This window comes from Leptodactylus fuscus, chromosome 11, assembly GCF_031893055.1.
Source record: "Leptodactylus fuscus isolate aLepFus1 chromosome 11, aLepFus1.hap2, whole genome shotgun sequence".
Lineage (NCBI taxonomy): Eukaryota > Metazoa > Chordata > Amphibia > Anura > Leptodactylidae > Leptodactylus > Leptodactylus fuscus.
Window position 1 is genome coordinate 82,816,724 of NC_134275.1, and position 25,524 is coordinate 82,842,247.

The 25,524-nt window shown below is 41.6% G+C and overlaps 3 protein-coding genes and 1 pseudogene across 3 annotated transcripts; all 4 read left to right on the forward strand.

The window, feature by feature from the left end:
* Positions 1 to 1,226: 1,226 nt before the first annotated feature.
* On the forward strand, positions 1,227 to 2,237 carry LOC142185590 (olfactory receptor 6C1-like). The gene has a single exon (XM_075261017.1). It carries the CDS (start codon positions 1,227 to 1,229, stop codon positions 2,235 to 2,237), a length of 1,011 nt encoding a protein of 336 aa, XP_075117118.1.
* A 6,040-nt stretch (positions 2,238 to 8,277) lies between these two features.
* On the forward strand, positions 8,278 to 9,231 carry LOC142185591 (olfactory receptor 6C1-like). Its single transcript, XM_075261018.1, has one exon. It carries the CDS (start codon positions 8,278 to 8,280, stop codon positions 9,229 to 9,231), a length of 954 nt encoding a protein of 317 aa, XP_075117119.1.
* A 3,743-nt stretch (positions 9,232 to 12,974) lies between these two features.
* Positions 12,975 to 13,914, forward strand: LOC142185592 (olfactory receptor 5V1-like; annotated as a pseudogene).
* An 8,523-nt stretch (positions 13,915 to 22,437) lies between these two features.
* On the forward strand, positions 22,438 to 23,370 carry LOC142185593 (olfactory receptor 8D1-like). The gene has a single exon (XM_075261019.1). It carries the CDS (start codon positions 22,438 to 22,440, stop codon positions 23,368 to 23,370), a length of 933 nt encoding a protein of 310 aa, XP_075117120.1.
* The last annotated feature ends 2,154 nt before the right edge of the window (positions 23,371 to 25,524 follow it).

The window sequence follows — 25,524 nt, forward strand, 5'->3', positions numbered from 1 at the left end:
CAGACATACAGCCGCACATCTGGGCCTGTGGACCTCGCTGCAGTATCTTGCAGACTAGCAGTTCTGTCGTTTAAAATATAATTTTTATATATTTACACAGAACTGTAACACATGGTTAGGAGTGGCCAAGGGTTTCCCCATAGACAGAAGAGACACTGGGTAACTGTATGCAGCCAGTTGTAAGACAGAAGCCGCTCTGTACAATGTGTAGTGATTTGTCAACTGGAAACCCAGGATGAGATAGGAAAGGAGTGGTAGGTTTCGGTTTTGATGACCCACACGAGCTACAGGGTCGCAGAAATTGCAGAAGTTGCAATTATGGATGAGTGACCCAGTCCATAACAAGCCAAGATTGTTACAAATATTTAAAACATTTTAGCTTCAGTCAAGACCAAAATTTTGGGTGTTCACCTCACAGGAACAACTATTATACTCTAGGGTCCATACTATGGGCATCCCTGATATAAAATTGGAAGCATCGGAAGGTACAGCACAGATCCTAAATGTATCCTGTGTTGCAGAAGGCTTTAATATATGTCCTGGTGGAAATGTAACAGATCTCCAAAATTCATGAAGACAAAATTTACCAATTTATTTACACTTTTTCTTCATGGCCGTTGCGTATTTTGACCCTTTAGTTGTAGATGAGCCTTTTCTTTGTTCTATTCCAAAAACTGTTATTGTTTCTAATACACAAGAAATATTTGCAGCCCTTTGTGCCGACGACTGAGGAAACTTCCCCATGACAATTCCAAGCAGCGAGACTTCTGGGTACTTTGTGTTAATTATCTTGTTGTTTCATATCCCATTGGGTTTTAATAAACCAAGGAAAGCTCCAGAGATCGGGCGTCTGACTATTTAATCCCTCGCTTTCATCACGGCCACGTTCTATCTATTCACAGAGAAGAACTCCGACACATTAACCTCATTTCTGGATACATCTCTGGATAAAAACACGTGTCACGTTTCACATGTAGCCTGCAACGGAGCCCATGAATGAATGCAGAGTATACACAACAATACCGGCCTCTAATCCTAGCACTTATATATGTAACGCCGAATAATTCTGAGCCCTAAACATTCCGTGTTTGATATTGGAGTTAATGCCTAATTTTTAAAAAATCTCAGTTTTATTACAATATTGGTTGAAAATCTTTTTTGAATTTTTGTCTTTTTTTTTTTTAATCAACTTCATTGTCATCTGTATTTTTTTTTTTTACAATCACATGGAGCCCAGGAATATGAGCATTACCACCTATTTTATCATTATCGGGTTCTCAGATGAATTTATTTTGCAATTCTTAGTTTTCCTCCTGGTTCTGCTCATCTATCTCACCACTCTTGGAGGTAACCTCACCATCCTCCTCCTCGTCTGTCTAGATCATCATCTCCATACTCCCATGTACTTCTTCTTGGCCAACTTGTCTATCTTGGACATTAGCTGTTCTACCATCACTCTTCATAAAATCTTGATATCCTTCATATCTGGAGATAACACGATTTCAGTTCTCAGATGTCTTGTGCAAATTTATGTCTTTATCTCGATGATTTGTATCGAACTGTTGGTTTTGTCGGCTATGGGTTATGATCGCTATGTCGCTATCTGTAAGCCTTTACATTATCATCTTGTCATGGATTCTAAGCTTTGTGCCCTTTTGGCCTCTCTCTGTTGGCTTTGTGGCTTCCTTGAAACCCTACCAGGTATGTTTGGGCTCTTAAAATTAACCTGCTATGAGTCCAACAAGATAGACCATTTCTTCTGTGACATTGTACCGGTCATGAAGTTGACATGCAGTGACGCGACTTTTCTCCAGTTCTTTATTCTAAGTGTTGGGGTGTTTGTTTCTGGTTTTACCCCCTTTGCCCTTACATTCATCTCCTATGTCTTCATTATCTCCACCATCTTGTCTATACGTTCCAGCAGTGGTAGACGTAAAGCCTTCTACACATGTTCCTCTCACCTCACAGTTGTCTTCTGTCTCTACGCTTCTCTTACCATCCAGTATCTGAGACCAACGTCATCCATCAATTTGGTCTCCAATAAATATTTGTCTTTATTTAACGTGACTGCCATCCCAATACTGAACCCGCTGATCTACAGCTTAAAGAATAAGGACGTGAAACGTGCTATGAAGCGAATGAGATTGGTTCCTATACGAGTCTCAACCAATTCTCAAGGTCATAATGGAAATATTGAAATTTTGACAAAGGTATGTAGGTCGCTACACATTCAGTGAACAGCTGCAAAGACGAACCTCATTGTGTGGTGAATGTATAAAAAACTACATAAAGCTTAATGGGATTGTCCATTGATACAACAGTCTTGTTCTATATCTGATACTGAGTTACAATTCTCGACGCTCCACAAGTATAAATGGGACTACTTCTCGAGATGATTGAAGACCTGTTTCACTTTCTTCAACAACCTCGTTACTTTGTGCTACTTAGTTTGAAGCCTTGAAAGCAGAACCGTTCTAAAAATGTTCTTGTTGCTATTGGATTCAGTCTACAATGTATCAATGACGCTCAACATTGTATGTGGAACATAACTAGAAAAATCACATGGATTGAGCATTAAACCTACATTGAAAACATCTCAAAAGTGTAAAGGAAAACTTTACAAGATCCACTAGAGTAAGGTCCACTAGAGTAAGGTCCACTAGAGTAAGGCCCACTAGAGTAAGGCCCACTAGAGTAAGGTCCACTAGAGTAAGGTCCACTAGAGTAAGGCCCTGCCATGTTAGTATACAGCTAGGTAATACACTTCTATGTATCCAACATAGAATGTGGTGACGAGGGAGTCTTCTCCTACTATTTAACCACTTAGATATGAAATGCTGAAACACTTTATTTGCAGGTGTATAGTTGATCAGTTACTGCAGGAACTTTAACCCCTTCCTGCCCAGGCCAGTTTACGACTTCCTGACAGAGCCCGAATTTTTCAAATCTGACATTTCTCACTTTCTGTATAGTAATCACTTTGGAACACTTTAACTCACCAGAGTGATTTTGATATTGTTTTTTCGAGACACTTTATTTTGGTCGATATGTTTTGTGGTTAATTAAAAAATAGGAAATTTGGTGGAAATTTTGACAAATATGCATTTTGAAAACTTTTGAAATGATGTGCGTTGCATAGAGATAGTCCTACCACCCAAATTCTATAATAAATTGAATATATCAGATCTCTGCTTTATGTTGGCATCAAACTTTAATCACCGTTGAAAACATTATAACTGGTACGAGTCAAACAAAAATATTCAAAATGTTCAAAACCCATTTTTCTAATCCAGTGTTACGTCCTCATTCGTTCGAACTTCTGTGCCATCCTCTGGACGCATTGTACGGTGCAAGAGGTGTGTTTGCTCATGATTACCGGCTACTGACTCTCATCATTTGGTATTGGCACAGTTAGGGTTACTTTTGTGTGTTTGTGGTTTACAGCTTAGCTACCAATCAAGCCTGGGCCGGGTTCTGGACTTCCTATAAACAGGTCATCAGCCCCCACATGATTGATGGCAATTGTGTCTCTGACCTCGCTTAGAGTTTGTCCTTGCTCTTGTTTTGTATATACTGACCTCTGCTATTTGGCTTTTGAATTGCAATTTGGTACTGCTTTTTCTCTCTGGTTTGACCTCGGCTTGCTGACTCTTCTGTGTTGTTATTGTCTTGTCCTGTTCTGTGTATCACTTATCTATAGAAGGGACTGTTGCCCAGTTGGCCTCTAGCACTTAAGGAAGCTAAGGCAAGTAAATAGGGACAGGGGCTGGGTCCACTTTAGAACTTTCTGTCTCCGTCATTCCATTCCTTTCAAGATTCAGCAGTAGCCATGGGGAAATTGCTCAGAAGACAATTCCCTAACATCCAGTTAGGAAGGGGTTTCGAAAGCCCCCTGTATTAGAAATCCTCATAAATCAACCAATTTTCAAAACGGCCCTTAAATAAGTCAAAACAACATTTACAAAGTATTTCAAGCCTATAAGCATTTAACAGGAATAAAGACTTGTCTTAATGGAGGTGAAGGTTACATGCTTCAATTTATTTTACTATGTTCTTCTAGCCCTAGTACATATACATTCACAAGGGGTTAAAGGAGAACACCCACAATTTGTTATGCAAGTTCTCCCGACTACCCAAATACACCACATGTGAATGTAAACTGATATATGAAACTTCTTAGATAAGATAATCCTTTAATAGTCCCAACATGGGGAAATCCAATGTGTTACATCAGCCTGGATAATTCAGTGATATATTACAAGAAAGAACACATAGAAGCTCATAGCAGATAGAGAAAGATATTAGGAGTCATAGCAACTGAAAAAAAAAAAAAAAGTTCTTCAGGATCATTTAGTTCTCTGTGCGGAGTGTCTGCGCTTGGTCTGATGTGGATTATACAGCCTGGTTGCGGTTGGACGGAAGGACCTGCGATAGCTCCTTCTCACACTTGGGGTGGAGCAGACGGTCACTTACAGTGCTGCCAAGTCCCATCAGGGTCCCATACATGGGGTGGGATTTGTTCTCCCGCATGGAGGTCACCACAGACAGTATCCTTCTGTCACCCACCACCTGTACTGGGTCCAAGGGGCTCTACAGGACAGAGTTGGCCCTTCTAACCAGTCTTTCAAATCTATTCCTATCCCTGGCTGGTATGCTACTCCCCTAGCAGGCCACTCCGAAGAAGATGGCTGATGCAACCACAGAGTTGAAAAAGGCCCTAAGAAGTGGCCCCTGGACTCCGAAGGCCCTAAGAAGTGTCCCCTGGACCCCCGGCCCTCGGCCTCCTGAGCAGGTAGAGTCTGCTGTGGCCCTTTCTGTGCAGCGCCTCCAGGTGATCAGCCCTGTCTAGTTTATTATTGAGGAGCACGCCCAGGTACTTATAGGTCCTGACTATCTCAATGCATGTCCCCTGGATGTCCACTGGATTCGGAGCACTTCTCCGCTTACTAAAGTCCACCACCATCTCCTTGGTCTTCCCAGCATTAATCCTGAGGTGGTTCCACTGGCACCAATCCACAAAGTCCCGGTTTAAGTCTCTGTATTCCCTATCGTCGCCATCAGTGATGAGGCCGACTATAGCAGAGACATCGGAGGACTTCTGTAAGTAACAGCTGGAGGAGTTGTGCCTAAAGTCAGCAGTGTACAGTGTGAAGAGGAATGGGGCAAGAACTGGACCTTGTGGTGCCCCCGTACTACAGATCACAGTGTCAGACACACAGTCCTGGGCTCTCACATACTGAGGGCGGGTTGTCAGGTAGTCTAGGATCCAGTTGGACAGGTGATGGTCCACACCACCAAGGTTCAGCTTCTCCCTCAGTAGCCCTGGCTGGTTTTAAAAGCACTGAAGAAATCAAAGAACAATATTCTCACAGTGTTCCCGGGTTTCTCCAGGTGAGAGAGAGCTCTATGAAGAAGGTGGATGATGGCATCATCTACCCCAATGCCTGGCCGGTAGGCAAACTGGAGGGGGTCCAGAGCGGAGCTCACTAGGGGGCGTAGGTGTGTCAGGACCAGTCTCTCTAGGACCTTCATCAGGTGGGATGTCAGTGCTACAGGTTTGTAGCTGTTGAGATCCGTCAGATGAGGTGTCTTTGGAACTGGGACCACACAAGATGTTTTCCACAGTTGTGGTGCCACACCCAGCATCAGGCTCATATTGTACATGTGTGTAATAACACCACACAGCCGGTCTCCACACTTTAAGAACTCTCACGCTTATCCCATCCGGTGCTCCACCCTTATCCGCTTTTATCTAGCTGATTTCCCTACACACTTGAGGCTCTGTGAAGATCAGATTGTAACCAGATGGCAGCTGAGCGCAAGCAGGTGGGGGTGGGGCCCTGCTGTGGGATGGTCAGAGCTGGTGTGTCATCAAATCTGTTGAAGAATAGATTTAGTTCATTGAGCCATTTTGTGTCTCCTTCTGCCTGGGAGATGTGTTGACTGTGACCAGATATTGCCCTAAGACTATATCAAACTTTCCTGATACCTCCTTCAGCCTTTTCCTGTTCCATCTTCCTCCTGTAATTGTCTTTTCCTCCCTAATCTGTTGCCTCAGCCCCTTTTGCACATTCCCAGGTATTTCTTATCTCCAGATCTGAAGGTTTTCTTTTTCTCCTTGAGAAGAGCTTTTATATCAGAGTTAATCCATGGTTTGTTATTAGAGAAACACTTCACCACTTTTGTGGGTACCATATCGTCTACACAGAAATTAATGTAGTCCGTTATGCCGTGTGTAATCCCCTCAGTGTCATTCAGATGGGAATCTTGCAGCATTTCCCACGCAGTTGTGTGAAAACAATCGCTCCAATCCCTCAGAGCCCCCACACACTCTTCTGACCAGACAATAACAAATTCAACTTGTGGACACATTTATGTGATCACCGTTTGTGATTCTCTTGGCACAAAACATATTTTTGTGACCACACAATGGATTACGTGTCGACAAACGTCAATTCCGTGAGAACAAAATAAATTCTATGATCGGGAACTTCATTTTGTGACACAGAGAAGATGCTGTGGACAAACAGTACTTGACATCACATACTGTATGCACTGTATGATCATTTGTAGCCTGCTTGGTTTGTTCCATCTTTTCTTGGAATCGTAGTTGTACACACTTGTTTGTATCCAGACTTGCACTTATCCAACATAGCAGGGGTAAGGAACGTACGGCTCTCCAGCTGTTGCAAAACTACAACTCCCAGCATGCATACTTGCTCTGATGTTCTTGGAACTCCCATGGAAGTGAATGGAGCATGTTGGGAGTTGTAGTGTTACAGCAGCTGGAGCGCTGAAGGTTCCCTACCCCTGGTCTATGGGTTGCTGCTTCGGTTATTGCTACGGTATAGTTTGTACATGATGCATGTTCTGTCCCAGCATGAAGGCGAATGAAGGTGTAACTAATAGTGGCCGTGTGACTCTGCTACCTTCATATCCAAGCAGTGGAGCAGACCAAATAAACAGACAGGAGCTCAGGATAGATGGATTCAAACGTAGATATGATGAACCAACACGGGTTTATTTGACCCAAGAACAGCGACAAGCGATAATACATTACTGTAATAGCCTTGGCAGTAGTAGTATTGATGCCGTCCTGTTGGTGTCTTTCCTGAGGCTAACTGCTGGTCAAAAACTGATGCCTTCACAAGCCCAAGTATAAGCAAGTCCTGTCACACAGCTATGAAAAACTCAAATGGCTGCAGGGAGTGACATGGACCAGGGCTTTGCCTAAAACCACACCCAGATAGAAAAAACTTTATTAACAAGAACAAGGGGTGTGCACCATGCAAATTCTGGCCAGCAGATGGCAGCAACAAGGATGCATAGAAATAACCTGAGAAGGAATTACAGGACATACAGGACATTTAACTAATAAATCTGAGGAGAACAGCACAATGCATCAAGGGGCCTTTAGAATTGTATCCATGATAATTGTTACTGTTCTTTCTCTCACTGTATAAAGGCGTTTTCCACCATATATATTTTGTATTCTGGAATCTAATATTTAACATTACACATAGTGCGGTCATCTGTACTCTAGACTTAGGAGTTGAATTGGGTTTTGCTCTGTGACCAGTGAACCTGTAGGGTTTTATATGGGGGTTCTCCCTTATGAAATTGGAAACACTTTATGAATTCTAAGGATATTTGCAAAATTTCTGAGTCATCGAAAGTTTAAACTTATGAGCTGGTGAAACTTGTTAAAACAAACGGAGACACAAGTCATTCTGCATGGTAGAAACTTTTACTTTTCTTACACTACTTCTTGGCACGTACATGATCCACTTCCACTGAGATACAGCCCAGAACTCGATTGTACTGAGAATACTAAAGAAAACTTTACCTTTGTAACTTTATAACTAGAAGTAAAACTTTTGTCTCCTATGTGTTTCTTATCCGAGGGGACCTCTTGACGTTCAGCTCTGCCTATTTAACCTCATTCTCTTACTCCAAAATGCTCCATTTATCCTTGGAGAAAGACTCCGTCACGTTCCTTCTCCTTCTCTTCACTATTATATCTTACTGGATAGACACGTGTCCTGTTTCTTGGAAGGCGAGGATTATATTGTAACCTGCACTGAGATCTTTGTATGGATGTAGGATATTTTGTTACACTTACATAGATACAAGGTAACGTAGCAGAGAATACACTTAGACATTGATACTGTAAAACCTTATGGAGATATTCTGTTACTTATAAATGATTTATGAGATGTCCATTTTATCCAAAATATTTTTTAATATAATCTACTTTTTTGCTGTTTTTACCATTACATGGATCATATGAATGTGAGCGTGCCGAGCTATTTTATCATTACCGGGCTCTTGGATGAGTCTTTGTTGCAGTTCTTAGTTTTCCTCCCGATTCTGCTCATCTATCTCGCCACTCTTGGAGGTAACCTGACCATCCTCCTCCTCGTCTGTCTGGATCACCATCTCCATACACCCATGTACTTCTTCTTGGCCAACTTGTCTATCTTGGACATTAGTTGTTCTACGTTAACTCTTCATAACATCCTGACTTCTTTCATATCAGGAGATAACAGGGTCTCAGTTCTCAGATGTCTTGTGCAAATTTTTGTATTTTTGTCTTTGACTGTCGATGAGTTGTTGGTTTTGGCCGCTATGGGATATGATCGCTACGTCGCTATTTGTAACCCTTTACATTATGGTCGCGTCATGGATTCTAAAGTTTGTGCGCTTTTGGCTTTGCTATGTTGGGTTTGTGGTTTTCTTGAAGGCATACCTATTTTTATGGGGATCTTTAGAATAATGTGTTACAAGTCCAACAAGATGGACCATTTCTTCTGTGATATTATGCCTGTCTTGAAGTTGTCATGTAGCGACACAAGGTCTCTCCAGCTCTATATCCTTATAGCAGGGGTGTTAACTGCTGGTTTGACCCCCTTTGCCCTTACTTTCATCTCCTATGTCTTCATTATCACCACCATCTTGTCTATACGTTCCAGCAGTGGTAGACGTAAAGCCTTCTACACATGTTCCTCTCACCTCACAGTTGTCCTCTGTCTCTATGCTTCACTTGTCTTCCAGTATTTGAGGCCAACGTCATCCATCAACCTGAGTTCCAGCAAATATTTGTCTTTATTTAACGCGGTGGCCGTCCCTATACTGAACCCGCTGATCTACAGCTTAAAGAATAAGGACGTGAAAGCCTCTATAAGGAGAAGAATGTATCAACCAATATTCAAGATCATAATGAATCATTAATATAATTAAAATTAAGACTTAGGCCATAAAATGTATGGTGGTCAGGATACATTCGGTGCCCTTACTATTACACAGAAGAGCACCATTGTATACTGGTATATAGGAAAGGACTGTCTAGGTTTAAAATAAAGACTCATGATTCGAGAAACAGAACGGCATACGATCATCTGATACTGAATTGCTATCCCAGATACCCCAAAGAGACAAGACTGGAAAGAAATTTATTTTTTAATCTTAAACTACGTTGAAGTAACTTTGTATTATTTAGCTTGGTGTCTTGTGAACAAAATCCTGCTGGTTGCGATTGGGATCCGTCTGCAACTGTCACCTGGCCGGCCCCAATATCTTTACTCAACATGTTATGCTAAATGTATCTATAAAATTACAGTTAGAGGGAATCTCTATTCAAAGTCTTCAAATTGACATAAAGTAGAAAATAAGAAGTTACATCAGTAGCCTAAGTCAGTTAAAGGAGTTTTCCAGCCCCAAATGGATTTTCCATACTGGCGACCGCAGCATAGGTTATCTGTATGTGATCTGTTGGGGGTCTGACACCCTAAGCCCATACAGATCAGCTGTGATAGAAACCTCCGGGTGCTGGAAGGTGCTAGTGGACCAGGAGCATGTGCAGTACCGCTACGATACAAGTAAGGATGGTTATATTTGGCTTTTAATATTGGATATATCTACATGGCCATATTTTGGATCACATAGTGAGTACTTGTATTACAATGCACTTAGAAAACTATGGGGACATTCTCTGCTCCAATCCTACAAGGATTTTATATGGACTCCATGGCAAAAAAAAAGTCACACATGGACCTTTGTATACTGTGTTATGAAGGTATTCTCTGATAGAAGTATTGCTACTAGTCCTTCACAGAGGGACCATATGGTGCCACACCAAGTGCCTTTGGGTACATAATATGGACATATAGGTCTTCATTTGCTACTATGTGGTAAGGAATAAGATATAATACATCTGTACATGGTTAATATCCTAGGTAAGGAGACCTCATGGAGAGTGGCCACAAATTTGTATCATAGCCCTGGATTACTGTAGGTCTTATATCAGTGATCACATCTTCGGGGTTGTAACTTGGAGAAGACATAACACTTCACCTTGGACAAATGGACACTCAGCACATCAAAGTGAATAACATGTCAATCCCTTACCTTCCCATGGCCCTTATCACCTTACTGTCCATTCATCCAGTGTCAGACAGAGATTCCTCCAAGGCTCTTCTGAGGCTCACCCTCCAACAACCTCCAACAACCCCAAAGAAGTAGACCACAGTACCCTTCAAATTTGGATGACTTCTCTTCTGTTGTTATTGTGTTAGATCCTGAGCCCCCCCGGAGGATCCCCTAATACTATGGTGTACCAGGCACTTACTTCTCTGCTGGGCAGTTCTGAAAATTTGACCCAAAATAAAAGGTATAAAATACGACATGGAAAATGCAAAAATCATTCAGATTCTTGGTGTCAGAGGTGGGATCGCCACCTTTTAGTATCTGCTGTAGAGATTTAAAGAATTGTCTGAGTTAGGCATTTTTGTTGTTTTTTCACTTATTATTATTTGCAAGTTTTTGTAAATTTTTTAATTTTATAGTAAATTTCTAAAAAATTTAAGTTTTGATCCTTTTATGCTCAAAATAATCGTTAGGTTTAGTGTTAACCCTTTGACTGCTTGAGAGCGCTGTGCTCTTAATAAAGCATTTTATTGGGCGCTTGTAAGTCCAGTACTGGTGGTTGGTCGAGGTAATTTGGAACAAGGGACAAATACAGTTCGGAAAGGCACATACAGATCACGGAGGTGCCCACCCCAAGGTGTATTATGCTATACTGCTTCTTCTTGGGGTAGCAAAACAGTGTATTGGTTCTGATATTTCTACACCCAATAACCAATCACAAAACCATCAATACGTCTAAAGGGAACCAACAACATAATTGCCATTGTATAAACCCAACCTGATCCAAAATGGCGGTCGCCACATGGGTAAAGCTTATAAACTATGACCTCGCCGCATGCGCCAACCAACCAGCATGGTGATGCCCATTGCACCATATGATGGGACATGAAGTTGTCAATCACAAAACACCCTCGAAATTAATTTGCCTACCAAACAATATAATAGGGCAACAAATTTTCAATATGAATGTGCCCCTGGTAATGACATCGTCATTGGCGTATGAGGGCGCCCATCTACTGGCAAGCTTAATGTAAGGAACCACTGTAAGGACTCCAACCTACATTGGTTGTTCACATTAAAGGGGTTGTCCAGGATAAATGAAAACTTTACCCATATGCTAAAACACCTCCTCTCTCCAATGAGCTGTCAGCTATTCATGTAAATTGCCAGGCAGTTCCTGACATGCAGCTGAATACAAGGATTGCCTGGCAATTCAAATGAATAATCTGCAACATCACAGACAGACCACACTAACAGGATCCACCTGTGAGCAAACTTCCACAAAAGTCTGCAAAAAAATGGATGTCATACAGATCGGGCACGTAAATATACTAAGATGTGTTGTTTCTTAGTCTAAGCATGTAGCTAGTGTGAAAGCTTCCTTAAGCCCTATTCACATCTGCCTGAGGACCCTGAACAGAAACCTATATGAATTAAAAAGCGGTGTACAATAAAGAAGAAACCCCATAGACTAGCAGCACTTTTCTCTCTGTGCTAACTGAGCAGAAAGCACATGGACCCCATTACAGTCTATGGGGTCTGCGGGTTTCCTGAAGGTAACCGCTTTTTAATGTGTATAAGTTTCCATTCTGAGGGTCCCCAAGTGGAATCCCCAAACGGAACCCTAAATGCAGATGTGCCTTGGGCCTTACTCCACCAAACAAAGACTTTTTCCCTCCAATTGATGATATATTAGGTGACAGGTTGCAGAAATACAGGATGGGGAGTCATTTTTTCCCATCATGTCTAATGCCCAGGTGTTGCTCCCTTTCCTCCCATCACGGGGATACATTTTATGGAGTGATTCTCTTTGGATTGCTGTGGCACAAAAGGGAGAACGATTATGGGAAGGGAATGACGGGAACCTTAAGTCATGATGGTGGTCTGGGCCCAAAGAGAAAACGAAAAGGAGCTGTAAATGCTAATAAAATGTATAGATGGGATGCGACTGACAATGGTGTGGAGAAGATGTGCTGGAGGGCCAGGTGAGCTTTCCCACAAGGGCCCATAAACTTTTGGTAACACAAATACAGGGAGATACATTGTCTCCTCAGACTGTCTCCAAGGGGCACTGACCACTCTAGATTACCTTTGACCTTCACCCTTCCCCTCTTCCTCTTGGCATCTTCTTCACTCTCCATTCAAAACTTTTTGGCCATTGCTACATCATAAGAGAAGAAAGTTTCCTTGAATCTAAACAATGACATTATTAATATAATAAATCCTTGATGGAGACCTTCATGTCTGGGGAGAATCTCTCCCAGGACTAATCCCGTCTATTTAATCTTCTGTTTCAAAGAACGAGACACCAAACACCCTGAAGAAGAGAATGTCGGCGCTCACGCTTGTGTCTTCTAGATTTAAGATGTGACACATTTATACATAATATTCTGATATTTTTGGATTGAAGAATTTATTTTATGGACTATTATTATTATTATTATTATTATTTGTATCTTTATTTGTATCTGTTGTTGATGCAACATTGTAACAAAAACCATTAAAAGCGATGGAAATTGAGTTCCGTTTTTGACACCTGTGCGTGCCTTATGGAGCAGGGGAATGTCACTGGGACGCACCATTTTATTATTTTGGGGATTTCTGATAATCCTACAGTAACGTTGATCATTTTCCTTCTGGTTCTTCTGATCTATTCCTTCACCGTTTTCGGGAACCTTCTTATTCTGGCGTTGATCTCCACTGAGCCCAACCTCCACACACCCATGTACTTCTTCTTGGCCAATTTGTCTGTTTTGGACATTTCCTGTTCCACGATCACTCTTCATAAAATCCTCTTAGCGTTTATGACTGGGGATAAGTCGGTTTCGGTGATTGGTTGTTTGTTTGGCTCAGATTTTTATATTTTTCTCCATGACTTGCAATGAGTTGCTCATTCTGACCGCTATGAGTTACGACCGATACGTCGCCATTTGTAACCCTTTGCGCTACTATTTGATCATGAACCATAGGATCTGTACACTCTTGGCCACCGTATGTTGGGTGTTGAGTTTAGTAGAAAACCTTCCGACCCTAATAGAATTCTGTAAGATAACTTGTTACAGATCGAACATTATTAACCATTTCTTCTGTGACGCGGTGCCGGTGATTAAGCTTTCCTGCAGCGACACCTCCGTTTTAGAATTTTGCATGCTCACGATTGGGGGGTTCGTTTCCGGTGCCCCTCCCTTTATTTTGACATTTATATCCTATGTGTTCATTATCTCCATTATACTGAAGATCCCGTCCAACATCGGCCGACGCAAAGCCTTCTACACCTGCTCCTCGCACCTGACAGTGGTCGTACTCCTTTACACTACGCTCGTCTTCCAGTACTTGCGGCCGTCTTCTCTAGTAGACTTAGAGTCCAATAAGGTCTCCTCCCTCTTTAATACCGTCCTTGTCCCCATGTTAAACCCCCTGATTTATAGTCTGAAGAATAAGGACGTGACCACAGCTTTAAAGACAAGAATTTTGAAGTTGACTTTTTGAAGTCCAGAAAGCCTCAGCCCAATGGAAGGAATTTTTTACATGCCCGGGTTTTTTTTATTTTGCAAACAATTTTTGGTCTTCAGGACGGAGCCATGTTGGTTTTGTCCAATCAAACTATAATTTAGAAATGTGATCAAATAGTTTTTTACAATTCCAACAATAGCAATGATGTAAAGGTTTTTTATATTGTAGTATTTTTCATAAAATAATTTTGTGACATGAAGCTTTGTTGTGTTTTTTTGGTTTATCTTCTTATGGTGGGAGGAGATATCTAGTTTTTGTTTGCACCATTTTGAGGGACTTCTAATTTGTTGATTTTATTGGGTTTTTGGGTCATGTGCTAGGCAGTAAAATACGTTATTGGCTTAGGGTGGGTTCACACCTGCGCCTGGAAGTTAAGTTAAGTTAACTAAGTTACTGTCTTCTGCCTGAAGAACTGAACAGGAGACGGAAACCCCGGCAGTCAGTGTCCGCCCTCCTGCTTCTCCGCGGTGAAACAGTTTTTTTAACCAGACACAAAGTCGGACATGCAGGACTTTGTGTCCAGTTTAAAAAAAACGGTTTCGCCGTGGAGAGACAGAAGACGCTCACGGGCGGACACTGACTGCCGGGGTTTCCGTCTCCTGTCCAGTTTCTCATGCAGAAGATGGAAACCCACAAAGCGGAGACCGGGCGCAGGTGTGAAGCCGCCCTTATTCTGATTGTGGTGATATATATGTATTTCTTCCATCCTACCATATACGTAATTCCTGTCATCCTTTTTATACAGTATACATATATTTTTATATTGAAGTTCTACATTTATGTATTGTTGTGTAGATTTATGTTATATATTTATTAAAGGGGTTCTCCAGCTTCCAAAAATTATTTGCCGGTTCATTGTTCCCTTGTGCACCCTTTGCTCGGCTTTATTTTACTTGCTGCTCCTTGTATCACTTGCAGTGAATTTATGGACAAACTACATTTCCCACGATTCATCTGCCTGCTCTCACTCTCTGTGTGTCCCTCTCTTCTCCACTCTCCGGTGGTAAATCACTCCCTCGTCCTAGGTCACATGCTGTCTGCACTGCTCACAGGGAGGGGTACTGAGCTTGCAAATAAAACATAAGTCTGAGGTCAATGACCTGAAAATGAATCAGTTAAATGTTACCGAATTTTAACAGGATATGTATTAGGAAGTATTTGGTAATGATGCATTCTGGCATTTGGCCCATATTTAGCCCCTTCCCGACCCATGTGGTACTATTACCACATGGATGTCTAGTGCTTCACGACCGATGTGGTAATAGTACCACATGGATGTAAACAATCCCCGCAGCGCAGTGCGGGCGTTCTAGGAGCGGGTGTTAGTTGTATCTGACACCTAACACCCTGCTCCAACACCTTCCATTGGACATGAGTGCCGATTTTGGGTATTCAGTAAGTTGTAGGCACCCAAAAATGGTGTCATTACAAAATACATCGCATCCCGCAAATAACAAGCCCTTATATGGCCGCGTCACCAGAAAAATAAAGAAAATATAGCATCTAGCAATGTGAAGACAAAATCCCGCAAAATCGCCAAATTATTAGACCACGACTGGCTGCGTCAGGAAGGGAATATATAAGCTGTGTGAGCGGATATCAGGGGACACCCCAGATTTACAGATTATGAGCGAAAAGACACCAGAAGTGACCCCAAAGTGACCCCCCCAGAGTGACTCCCCCAATCATAGGAGCTACTGGGACATAGTAGGCAATTTGGTGTTTGCAATGTTCTCCGCACTGCTTATATATTCCCTCTTCGCCATCCGCTGTGCAGTCACGTCCGGGATACTAATACTCACTACACCCCCTGATAAATTCTTTGAGGGGTGCAGTTTTCAAACTGGGGTCACTCCTTTGTGGAATCCACTTTTCCGGTACCTTACAGACTCTACAAACATGACATTGCGTCCAGATACCAAACATCTGAATCTGTACTCCAAAAGCCGCATCGCGCTCCTTCCCTTCTGCGCCCTGCTGTGTGCCCAAACTGCAGTTTATGCCACATGTATGACACATGTATGACACTGGTGTACCCAGGATAATGCACGTAATGTCATATGTGGGAATAAACTGATATTAGGGCACAGCCAGACACAGAAGGGAAGAAGGGTTATTTGGTTTTTGTAGCACAGACTTAGACGGTTTGGGGGTTTTTTTTGGATGCCATGACACTTTTGCAGAGACCCTAAAATTGCCCTTACAAAATGGGGTCACTTCTTGGGGAATTCCAGTTCATTGACATCTCCAGGGCTCTGCAAAAACAACATGGCACCCAGAAAGTCCCTCTAAATCTGTACCCCAAAAGCTAAAAAGCTCAGTGCTCCTTCCCTTCTGAGCCCTGCTGTATGCCCAAGCAGCAGTTTACACCCACATATATAATTTTTTGCCCCTCGGGATGGCCCACTTAATAGTTTTAGGAGTGCAGGTCTCTGACAATACAAAGTGGGTGCAACGTATTGGGCACCGAAATGACATATTTCTTTAAAAATTAAAATTTTCATTTTGTACATTAATTTTTGGGAAGCATTTTTTAGGCTCAAAATGATAATACCCCTTGATTCATTCCTTGACGGGTGTAGTTTCTAAAATGGGGTAACTTTTGAGGGGTTTCCATTGTATTGGTACTTTAGGGGCTCAGCAAATGCGACATGGCACCTGAAAACTGCCCTCAAAAGCCAAATAGCCATCTTTCCATTCTGAGCCCCACCATTTACCCATACAGCAGATTATGGCCACATATGGGGTATTGCCATGTTCAGGAGAAATTGTGTAACAAACTGGGGGGGGCTTTTAATTCTCTAACTACTTGCAAAAATTAAAAATATGGCGCTAAATGGACAATTTATTGGAAAAAAAGTAATTTTTCATTTTCACATCTCAATGGTAAAAAAAATCTGTGAAACACCTGTAGGGTCCAAGTGCTCACTAAACCCCTTTATAAATTCCTTGAGGGGTCTAGTTTTCAAAATGGGGTCATTTTGGGGGGGTTTCCACTGTTCTAGCACTTCAGGGGCTCTCCAAATGCAACATGGTGCCTGAAACAGATTTCAGCTAAATTTGCCCTCCAAAATCCCAATAGCGATCCTTCAGCTCTGGACCTTACAGTGTGCCCATACATCACTTTACATCCACATAAGGGGCATTTCTGTAGTTGGGAGAAAATGCTTGACAATTTTTGGGGTGCATTTTCTCTTTTAACCCCTTGTGGAAATGCAAAATTTGAGGTTAAAGCAACATTTTATAGCAAAAAATGTCACTTTTCCTTTTGTTGGGCCAATTCTGTTACACTCCTGTAGGGTCAAAGGGCTCACTATACCCCTTGGTAAATTCCTTGAGGGGTCTAGTTTCCAAAATGGGGTGACATTTTGGGGGTTTCCACTGTTTTGGCACCTTGGGGGCTCTGCAAACAGGACATGGTGCCTGAAAAGTATTGTAGCAACATCTGGCCTACAAAATCCAATTAGCGCTCCATCCGCTCTGAGAGCGACCGTGTGCCCGTACATTAGGGTAACAGAACATATGTGGTATTGTCGTGTTCGGGAGAAACTGTGTAACAAAATTTGGGGAGCAATTTTTCCTTTAACCCCTTGTGAAGATGAAAAATTTGGGGCTACAGTGACATTTTATTATAAAAAGAGTAATTTTTCATTTTCACATCTCAACGGTAAAAAAATCTGTGAAACACCTGTAGGGTCCAAGTGCTCACTATACCCCTTGATAAATTCCTTGAGGGGTCTAGTTTCCAAAATGGGGTGACATTTTGGGGGTTTCCCCTGTTTTGGCACCTTGGGGGCTCTGCAAATGGGACATGGTGCCTGAAAAGTATTCTAGCAAAATCTGGCCTACAAAATCCAATTAGCGCTCCATCCGCTCTGAGAGCGACCGTGTGCCCGTACATTAGGGTACCAGCACATATGGGGTATTATCATATTCGGGAGAAATTGTGTAACAAAATGTGGGGTGCAGTTTCTCCTTTAACCCTTAGTAAATGTGTAAATTCTAGGGATAAATGAATATATTAGTGACAGAAATTGAAAAATGTAAATTTGACCTCCATTTTGTTGTAATTGCTGTGAAATGCTGAAAGGGTTAAGAAACTTTCTAACTGCTGTTTTGGATTCTTTCAGGAGTGCAGTTTTTAGAATGGGGTGACTTTTGGGGGGTTTTATTAGAGAGGCCTTTCAATTTCCCTTCAGAACTGAACTAGTCCCTTGAAAAATGTGTTTTGGAAATTTTCTTGAAAATTTTGAAAATTACTGCTTGACTTGTAAGCCTTATAATTTCTGAAAAAAATGAAAGGGTGATTAAAATTTGATTGCCACATAAATATGAGACATGGTTAATTATATTTATGAAAAAATTTGGGTAGTATGACTTTCTATTTGAAAGGCTTGCAATTTCAAAGTTTGAAAACTGAATTTTTTTCAAAATTTTCACCAAATTTCCTATTTTTTCATAATTAAAGACAAAACATATTGTCGAAAATTTACTACTGACATGAAGTACAATGTGTTACGAAAAAACAATCTCAGAATCACTTATGTAAGTTAAAGCGTCTCAAAGTTATTGACATTTAAAGTGACACATGTCAGTTTTGAAAAAAGAGGCCTGGTCCTTAAGTCACTTTTGGGCTGTGTCTCTATGGGGTTAAAAACTAGACAGCCCATTTTTTTTCTTATGTAGATTGTGAGCCCCATATAGGGATATATATATATATATATATATATATATATATATATATATATATATATATACAGGGATGACAAGGTACTTTTTTTTTCCTATCAGTATGTCTATGTAGAATGGGAAGAAAGCCAGGCAAACAGGGGGAGAACATACAAACAACTTGCAGATGTTGTTCCTGGTGGGATTCGAACCCAGGACTCCAGCGCTGCAAGGCTACAGTGCTTAACCACTGAGTCACCGTGTTGCCCCTTAGATAATCCATTTTTGACTAGTATGTATAATTTTTTATGAATATTTGCCTGCACCATCACCAGACAATTGCACCCAGCTGCTCTAGAAAATAGGCAATATGTTTAGGACATGGCGGTAAATCAATATTTGGGAGGAGTAAAACAGAGTTTGACTTTTCATGTAAGAAACTTTTTTTATTTTTCATTATTATTGATGTAATAAAAAAAATTAAACATGAAACGTCTCCCACCAGTATAAATCTAGAGCCCACAGTAGCCCTACAGACCTGAGATACATATGGCGCAGTCTCATCCTGGTGTCTGCTTATTCTCCTCCATCTTCGCTTCTTTTTACTTGTCGGGAAAGTGACGTAAGTCAAAGGGTTTGTAGCTGGCAACCATGGAAACACATAAGTCTGCATAGAAGCTGAATATATAATACGAGAGGATATTGTTCATACAGAATATTTGTGAACCGTTATATATGTTACCAGCCTGATGGAATTTGGGGTGTCCTTGGTGTTACACAGTTTCTTACACAGTTCGCTTCTATTGTAGTCGCAGACACACAATCTTATAATTGTACAGTCCTATGAAAAAGTTTGGGCACCCCTATTAATCTTAATCATTTTTAGTTCTAAATATTTTGGTGTTTGCAGCAGCCATTTCAGTTTTATATATCTAATAACTGATGGACACAGTAATATTTCAGGATTGAAATGAGGTTTATTGTAGTAACAGAAAATGTGCAATATGGATTACACCAAAATGTGACCGGTGCAAAAATTTTGGTCCCCTTATCATTTTATTGATTTGAATACTCCTAACTACTTGTTACTGAGTTACTGGAGCATAAAATTGGTTTTGTAACCTCAGTGAGCTTTGAACTTCATAGCCAGATGTATCCAATCATGAGAAAAGGGATTTAAGGTGGCCAATTGCAAGTTGTTCTCCTATTTGAATCTCCTCTGAAGAGTGGCATCATGGGCTACTCAAAACAACTCTCAAATGATCTGAAAACAAAGCTTGTTCCACATAGTCGTTCAGGGGAAGGAGACAAAAAGTTGTCTCAGAGATTTAACCTGTCAGTTTCCACTGTGAGGAACATAGTAAGGAAATGGAAGACCACAGGGACAGTTCTTGTTAAGCCCAGAAGTGGCAGGCCAAGAAAAATATCAGAAAGGCAGAGAAGAAGAATGGTGAGAAGAGTCAAGGACAATCCACAGACCACCTCCAAAGAGCTGCAGCATCATCTTGCTGCAGATGGTGTCACTGTGCATCGGTCAACTATACAGCGCACTTTGCACAAGGAGAAGCTGTATGGGAGAGTGATGAGAAAGAAGCCGTTTCTGCACGTACGCCACAAATAGAGTTGCCTGAGGTATGAAAAAGCACATTTGGACAAGCCAGCTTCATTGTGGAAGAAGGTCCTGTGGACTGATGAAACAAAGATTGAGTTGTTTGGTCATACAAAAAGGCGTTATGCATGGCGTCCAAAAAAACAGCATTCCAAGAAAAACTTTTGCTACCCCCTGTAAGATTTGGTGGAGGTTCCATCATGCTTTGGGGCTGTGTGGCCAATGCCGGCACCGGGAATCTTGTTAAAGTTGAGGGTCGCATGGATTCCACTCAGTATCAGCAGATTCTTGAGAATAATGTTGAAGAATCAGTGACGAAGTTGAAGTTACGCCGGGGATGGAGATTTCAGCAAGACAATGATCCAAAACACCGCTCCAAATCGACTCAGGCATTCGTGCAGAGGAACAATGAGGATGTTCTGGAATGGCCATCCCAGTCCCCAGACCTGAATATCATTGAACATCTGTGGGATGATTGGAAGCGGGCTGTCCATGCTCGGCCACCATCAATCTGAACTGAATGCGAATTGTAAAGAGGAATGGTCCAAAATACCTTCATCCAGGATCCAGGAACTGATTAACAGCAACAGGAAGCGACTAGAGGCAAAAGGAGGAGCTACTAAATATTACTGGCACTTTCCTGTTGAGGTGCCCATACTTTTACACCGGTCACATTTTGGTGTAATGCATATTGTACATTTTCTGTTAGTACAATAAACCTCATTTCAATCCTGAAATATTACTGTGTGTTAGGATTGTGCAGAGACTGCGGCCATGATCTGGGCATTGCTGTGTGTTCCTCTGCACAATCCAGGGTTGCAGGGGTTAATCTGCCTTGCAGCAGCCGAGCGTGGTCGACTGGTTGATCGACATGTGTGTCAACCTATGGACGCTCGGATTGGGCAGCTGGGCTATTTGCTGGTGACCGCCCATTGCCTATATAAGGGGGCTGGTCTGGACGCCCGGCGCTCTATGATCACCTTCCAAAACCTGAAATGGTGTGCGTGCGTGTGTGCGTTCCAGCCTGTAAACAAGAATTGCCCTAGCTAGTAAATTGCCCCTGAGATAGCAATGCCACTGTTAGTCTGGCAGCATGCTGCCTTGTGTGTGTGGTAGAACTCAGTAGGGGCAGCTAGCAATACTTCTCAGACAGGGTGACTGGGAGTGGGCTTGGCAGTAGTTGCCTGGGTGGTTGGGTGGAACTACCACACACAGGGTTTACTTGGTCTCTGGCTAGTCCTGGAGTTCAGGCTAGCCAGTTTGTTTATTTGTGCAGCTGCTCTGACTGCACAGGACTCTGTGAATTGTTAACAGAGCAAACCTGGTCCTTTGCTTTAGCTGCAGTGACAGGAACTGTTAGCCTGTGTTCACACCAGGTTGGTTAGCAGTCAGTGGCCCAGAGGGCTCCGTAGGGTTTAGTTTGTTTTATTTTTTTTTATAAACCCTGCTGACCATAACACTGTGTCCATCAGTTATTAGATAGGTCATGACTGAAATGATTAAGATTAATAGGGGGGCACAAACTTTTTCATAGGACTGTAATAACCTGTTGGATGAAACTGCCATGGCATGCAAAAAAAATCGAAAAACACACCCCAGACCTGAAGAAATATGTCCCCCGAATAACCCAGACATGAGATGAGATCCCAGAATACAATGTATAAAGAATATCATTTTATTACAATATAAACAAGACTACTTTAGATTCGGTTTCTTGTCGATGATTCTCCGTTGTATTCCGTACCTAAGGGAGATGAGCCAGGATAAGAAATTATTTTTATAAAATTAAAGAAATATCTTGGGAATTTTAGCAGCAGAGACCAAACAAGACCAAGAGATGCTGAGAATATATAAGATACAGCCTGACATTAGCTATTGTCTATGTGTCCACTGAAATCCCAACATGAATGGCTCATGGCCGTTACCAGATTTTGACCTCATTCATCTTTGCCCTCAGTCTTCTGGATTTGTGAAATTACACAAGATATTGGAGTTCTATGCTGGAAACCGGTTGGAGAACTTCATGATATATGTCGCTGATACAACTGAGCCCAGGCATGAAATACAATGTTTGAGTTCTTCTAGTCGAAGGTTCATTTTGAGAGTCCAATTCTATATATTCGGTCTCCTGATTCAGACCTTTCTACTTCACAAGAATATACAAATACAATCCGTCTGCTTCTATCCATTTGGTCTAACATTTGGTTTTAGACATAAGACTTATGAATCAGGATAACTTTAGTATGACCACCTACTTCAACTTATCAGGGATCTCGGAGCTTCCATCATTACACATTCCCATCTTCCTTCTCGTCCTCGTCATCTATCTCGTCACTCTTGGAGGTAACATGACCATCTTCCTTCTCGTCTGCTTGGTTCACCAGCTCCACACTCCCATGTACTTCTTGTTGAGCAATCTGTCCATCATAGACCTCTTTTGCTCCACAATCACCCTCCATAAAGTCCTCCTAACGTTCATGACTGGAGATAACTCAGTCCCGGTGGTTTCTTGTTTGGTCCAGATATTCATCTTTCTGTCTTTGCTGTGTAATGAGTTGCTTATCTTGGCAGCCATGAGTTACGATCGCTATGTTGCCATATGTAACCCCTTACATTACCATATGATAATGAACCTGAAGGTTTGCGCTCTCATGGTGGTGGCTTGTTGGGCTTGGAGTTTTATAGAAACGTTTCCAATTTTCATGCAGCTTTTGAAAATAACTTGTTATAGGTCCAACCGAGTCAACCACTTCTTCTGTGACGTTGTCCCTCTGAAGAAGCTGTCCTGTAGTGATACCTTCATACTGGAGCTTTACATCCTCATTGTAGGGATTCTGGTGGCCGCTTTCACGCCATTCGTTCTGACCTTCTTGTCTTATGTTTTCATTATCAGAACTGTTATCAGAATGCGTTCTAACGTCGACAGACATAAGGCTTTCTACACTTGTCTCTCCCACCTGACTGTAGTCGTCCTGCTCTACTCTACTCTTGTCTTTCAGTATTTGAGACCTTCCTCAGGAGTCAACTTAGACTCAAGCAAGTTTTCATCTTTGTTTAACACGGCCGCCGTGCCCATTCTCAATCCACTTATATATAGCCTGAAAAACAAAGAGGTCAAGGCAGCTCTAAGAAGGAGAATACTGGCATGGCCATAGTAAGACAATATAGAGTCGGCCAAAGTTACATCAATTCTACTGTGATTCCCCCAAATAATTCTGATTTTCTACAAAGGCAATACTAAATGTATAAAGTTATGCTCTACTTCTTTTAGAAAATAAAAAATACATTTAAAAACATCTGTACACACATGACAAAATGATCGGTCCCCTCGTTTAATGAACGAAAACCCCACAATGGTCACAGAAATAACCGGAATCTGACAAAAGTAACAATGAATAAAAAATTCTATGAAAATGAACAAATCTAAGTCAGACTTTGCTTTTCACTTCAACAGAATTTTAAAAAAAATAAACCTCATGACACGGCCTGGACAGAAATGACGGTTCCCTTAATATTTTGTTGCACCTTTTGAGGCAATCGCTGTGATCAGACAATTCCTGTAACTGTCAATGAGACTTCTGCCCCTCTCAGCAGGGATTTTGGCCTCTCCTCATGACCAAATGTTACGGTTCTGTGTATATATATAAATAATATTTTTTAAACGACAGAACCTCTAATCTGCAAGGCACTGCAGCGAGGTCCACAGGCCCAGTGGGCGGCTGTATGTCTGAACTCAATCTGAACAGGGTGCAACAAACACTAGCCGAGGTGCGGCGCAGTACTCAATGTGAACAGAGTGCAACAAACACGGGCAGTGGTGCGGTGCGGTACTCAATGTGAACAGGGTGCAACTAAACCCTGCCAGTTAAGCTCACTGGCCAGGTGCACCAGTACTGCTGAAACAAACAAGGCTGCCAAGGGTTAACACTCACCCCAGGTCAGCAAACACACATGCTCCTGCAGCTGCTATGAGTCACCACGGAAGTTTGCATGCTCCTGCAACAGCTAGGAGTTACCAAGTAAGTTGGACAGTCTACACAGGCTATGTCAGAGACCAAACCTGCTGCAGCTCCACTGGCTGGAACAGTGTCTACTGCTCCTAGCCCTGGTGTAGAGCTGACAGTTCAGGGTTTACAGGTCCTAACTAACAGCACCCAGAACGAAGCAGAGGAACCCCACACAGAGGCCTAGTCTGACAACCTGCCTGCAATGCTGGAGCCTATCCCTGAAACTACTGTCATTAACCAAAATAGAATACAAAGGATCATCCAGCAACGAGATAAGAAAGTCCAATATAAGTCTTCTTTATTTCTTGTTATCGCAATGTAAATAAAACACATTTTCATAAATGTGGATCCAATAGATGTGGTGTCTGCAAATGGGCAAAGGAAGCTACCACTTTTGAAAATGTTGACCTAACACGTAAACACAAAATCAAGATCTTCATAAACTGTAGGAGTAATCATGTAATATACATGATTACGTGTGAGTTATGTAAACTGCACTATATAGGCAGTACTGTAAGAACATTAAAAGCCCGTATTTCTGAACATATACAGGATATAGTTAATGAAAACAGTCTCAGAAGTACAGGTGTATCCCGACACTTTAAAGAAGTACATGCAAGTAACATAACCGGTTTCAGTTTTAAAGGCATAGAAGAAGTCAACAAACCCCAGAGAGGGGGGAATTGGGAACATCAACTAAGAATAAGAGAGGTCTATTGGATTTGGAATGTGGATACCCGTTTCCCCAGAGGGTTAAATCAGAGAAACGATGTTTCGTATATATATCATCTATAATGCTAAAAAGCAAAAAAGTCATATAGGATTTATGAATGTGGACACTTGTTTCCCCAAAGGGTTAAATCAGAGAAACGATGTTTTTGCATACATATCATCTATAATGCTAAAAAGCATAAAAGTTATATAGGGGATCATAATGCAATAATCAGGGTAATATGACGATACAAGTATATAGATAATGTGTTTGTTACTTGCATTTTTCCGCTAGTAAAGAATTATAGATTTATTATTTACACATGACTTATATATTCTTACCTTATTTTCTAGTGAAAGAACAGCAGACTTATTTCCAACCAATAAGAGGTTTAGGATGTTAACATGTGACTAATTTGGAGCATGCGCACATATAGTTTTGAAACAAGGAGTTCCATCTTAAATGAGGGCAAGAACCTGTGCAATGGACCAATGAATAATGAGGAACTACATCATGTGACCGGGCTCTGAAAGAAAGAAATAAAGCTTTCCTTTTTTGACATATGTATACAATTTTGAGTCAGTTGTATG

Coding starts and splice junctions, on each gene's coding strand:
- LOC142185593 (XM_075261019.1), top strand. CDS start 22,438: ATGAATCAGGATAACTTTAGTATGACCACCTACTTCAACTTATCAGGG.
- LOC142185591 (XM_075261018.1), top strand. CDS start 8,278: ATGGATCATATGAATGTGAGCGTGCCGAGCTATTTTATCATTACCGGG.
- LOC142185590 (XM_075261017.1), top strand. CDS start 1,227: ATGGAGCCCAGGAATATGAGCATTACCACCTATTTTATCATTATCGGG.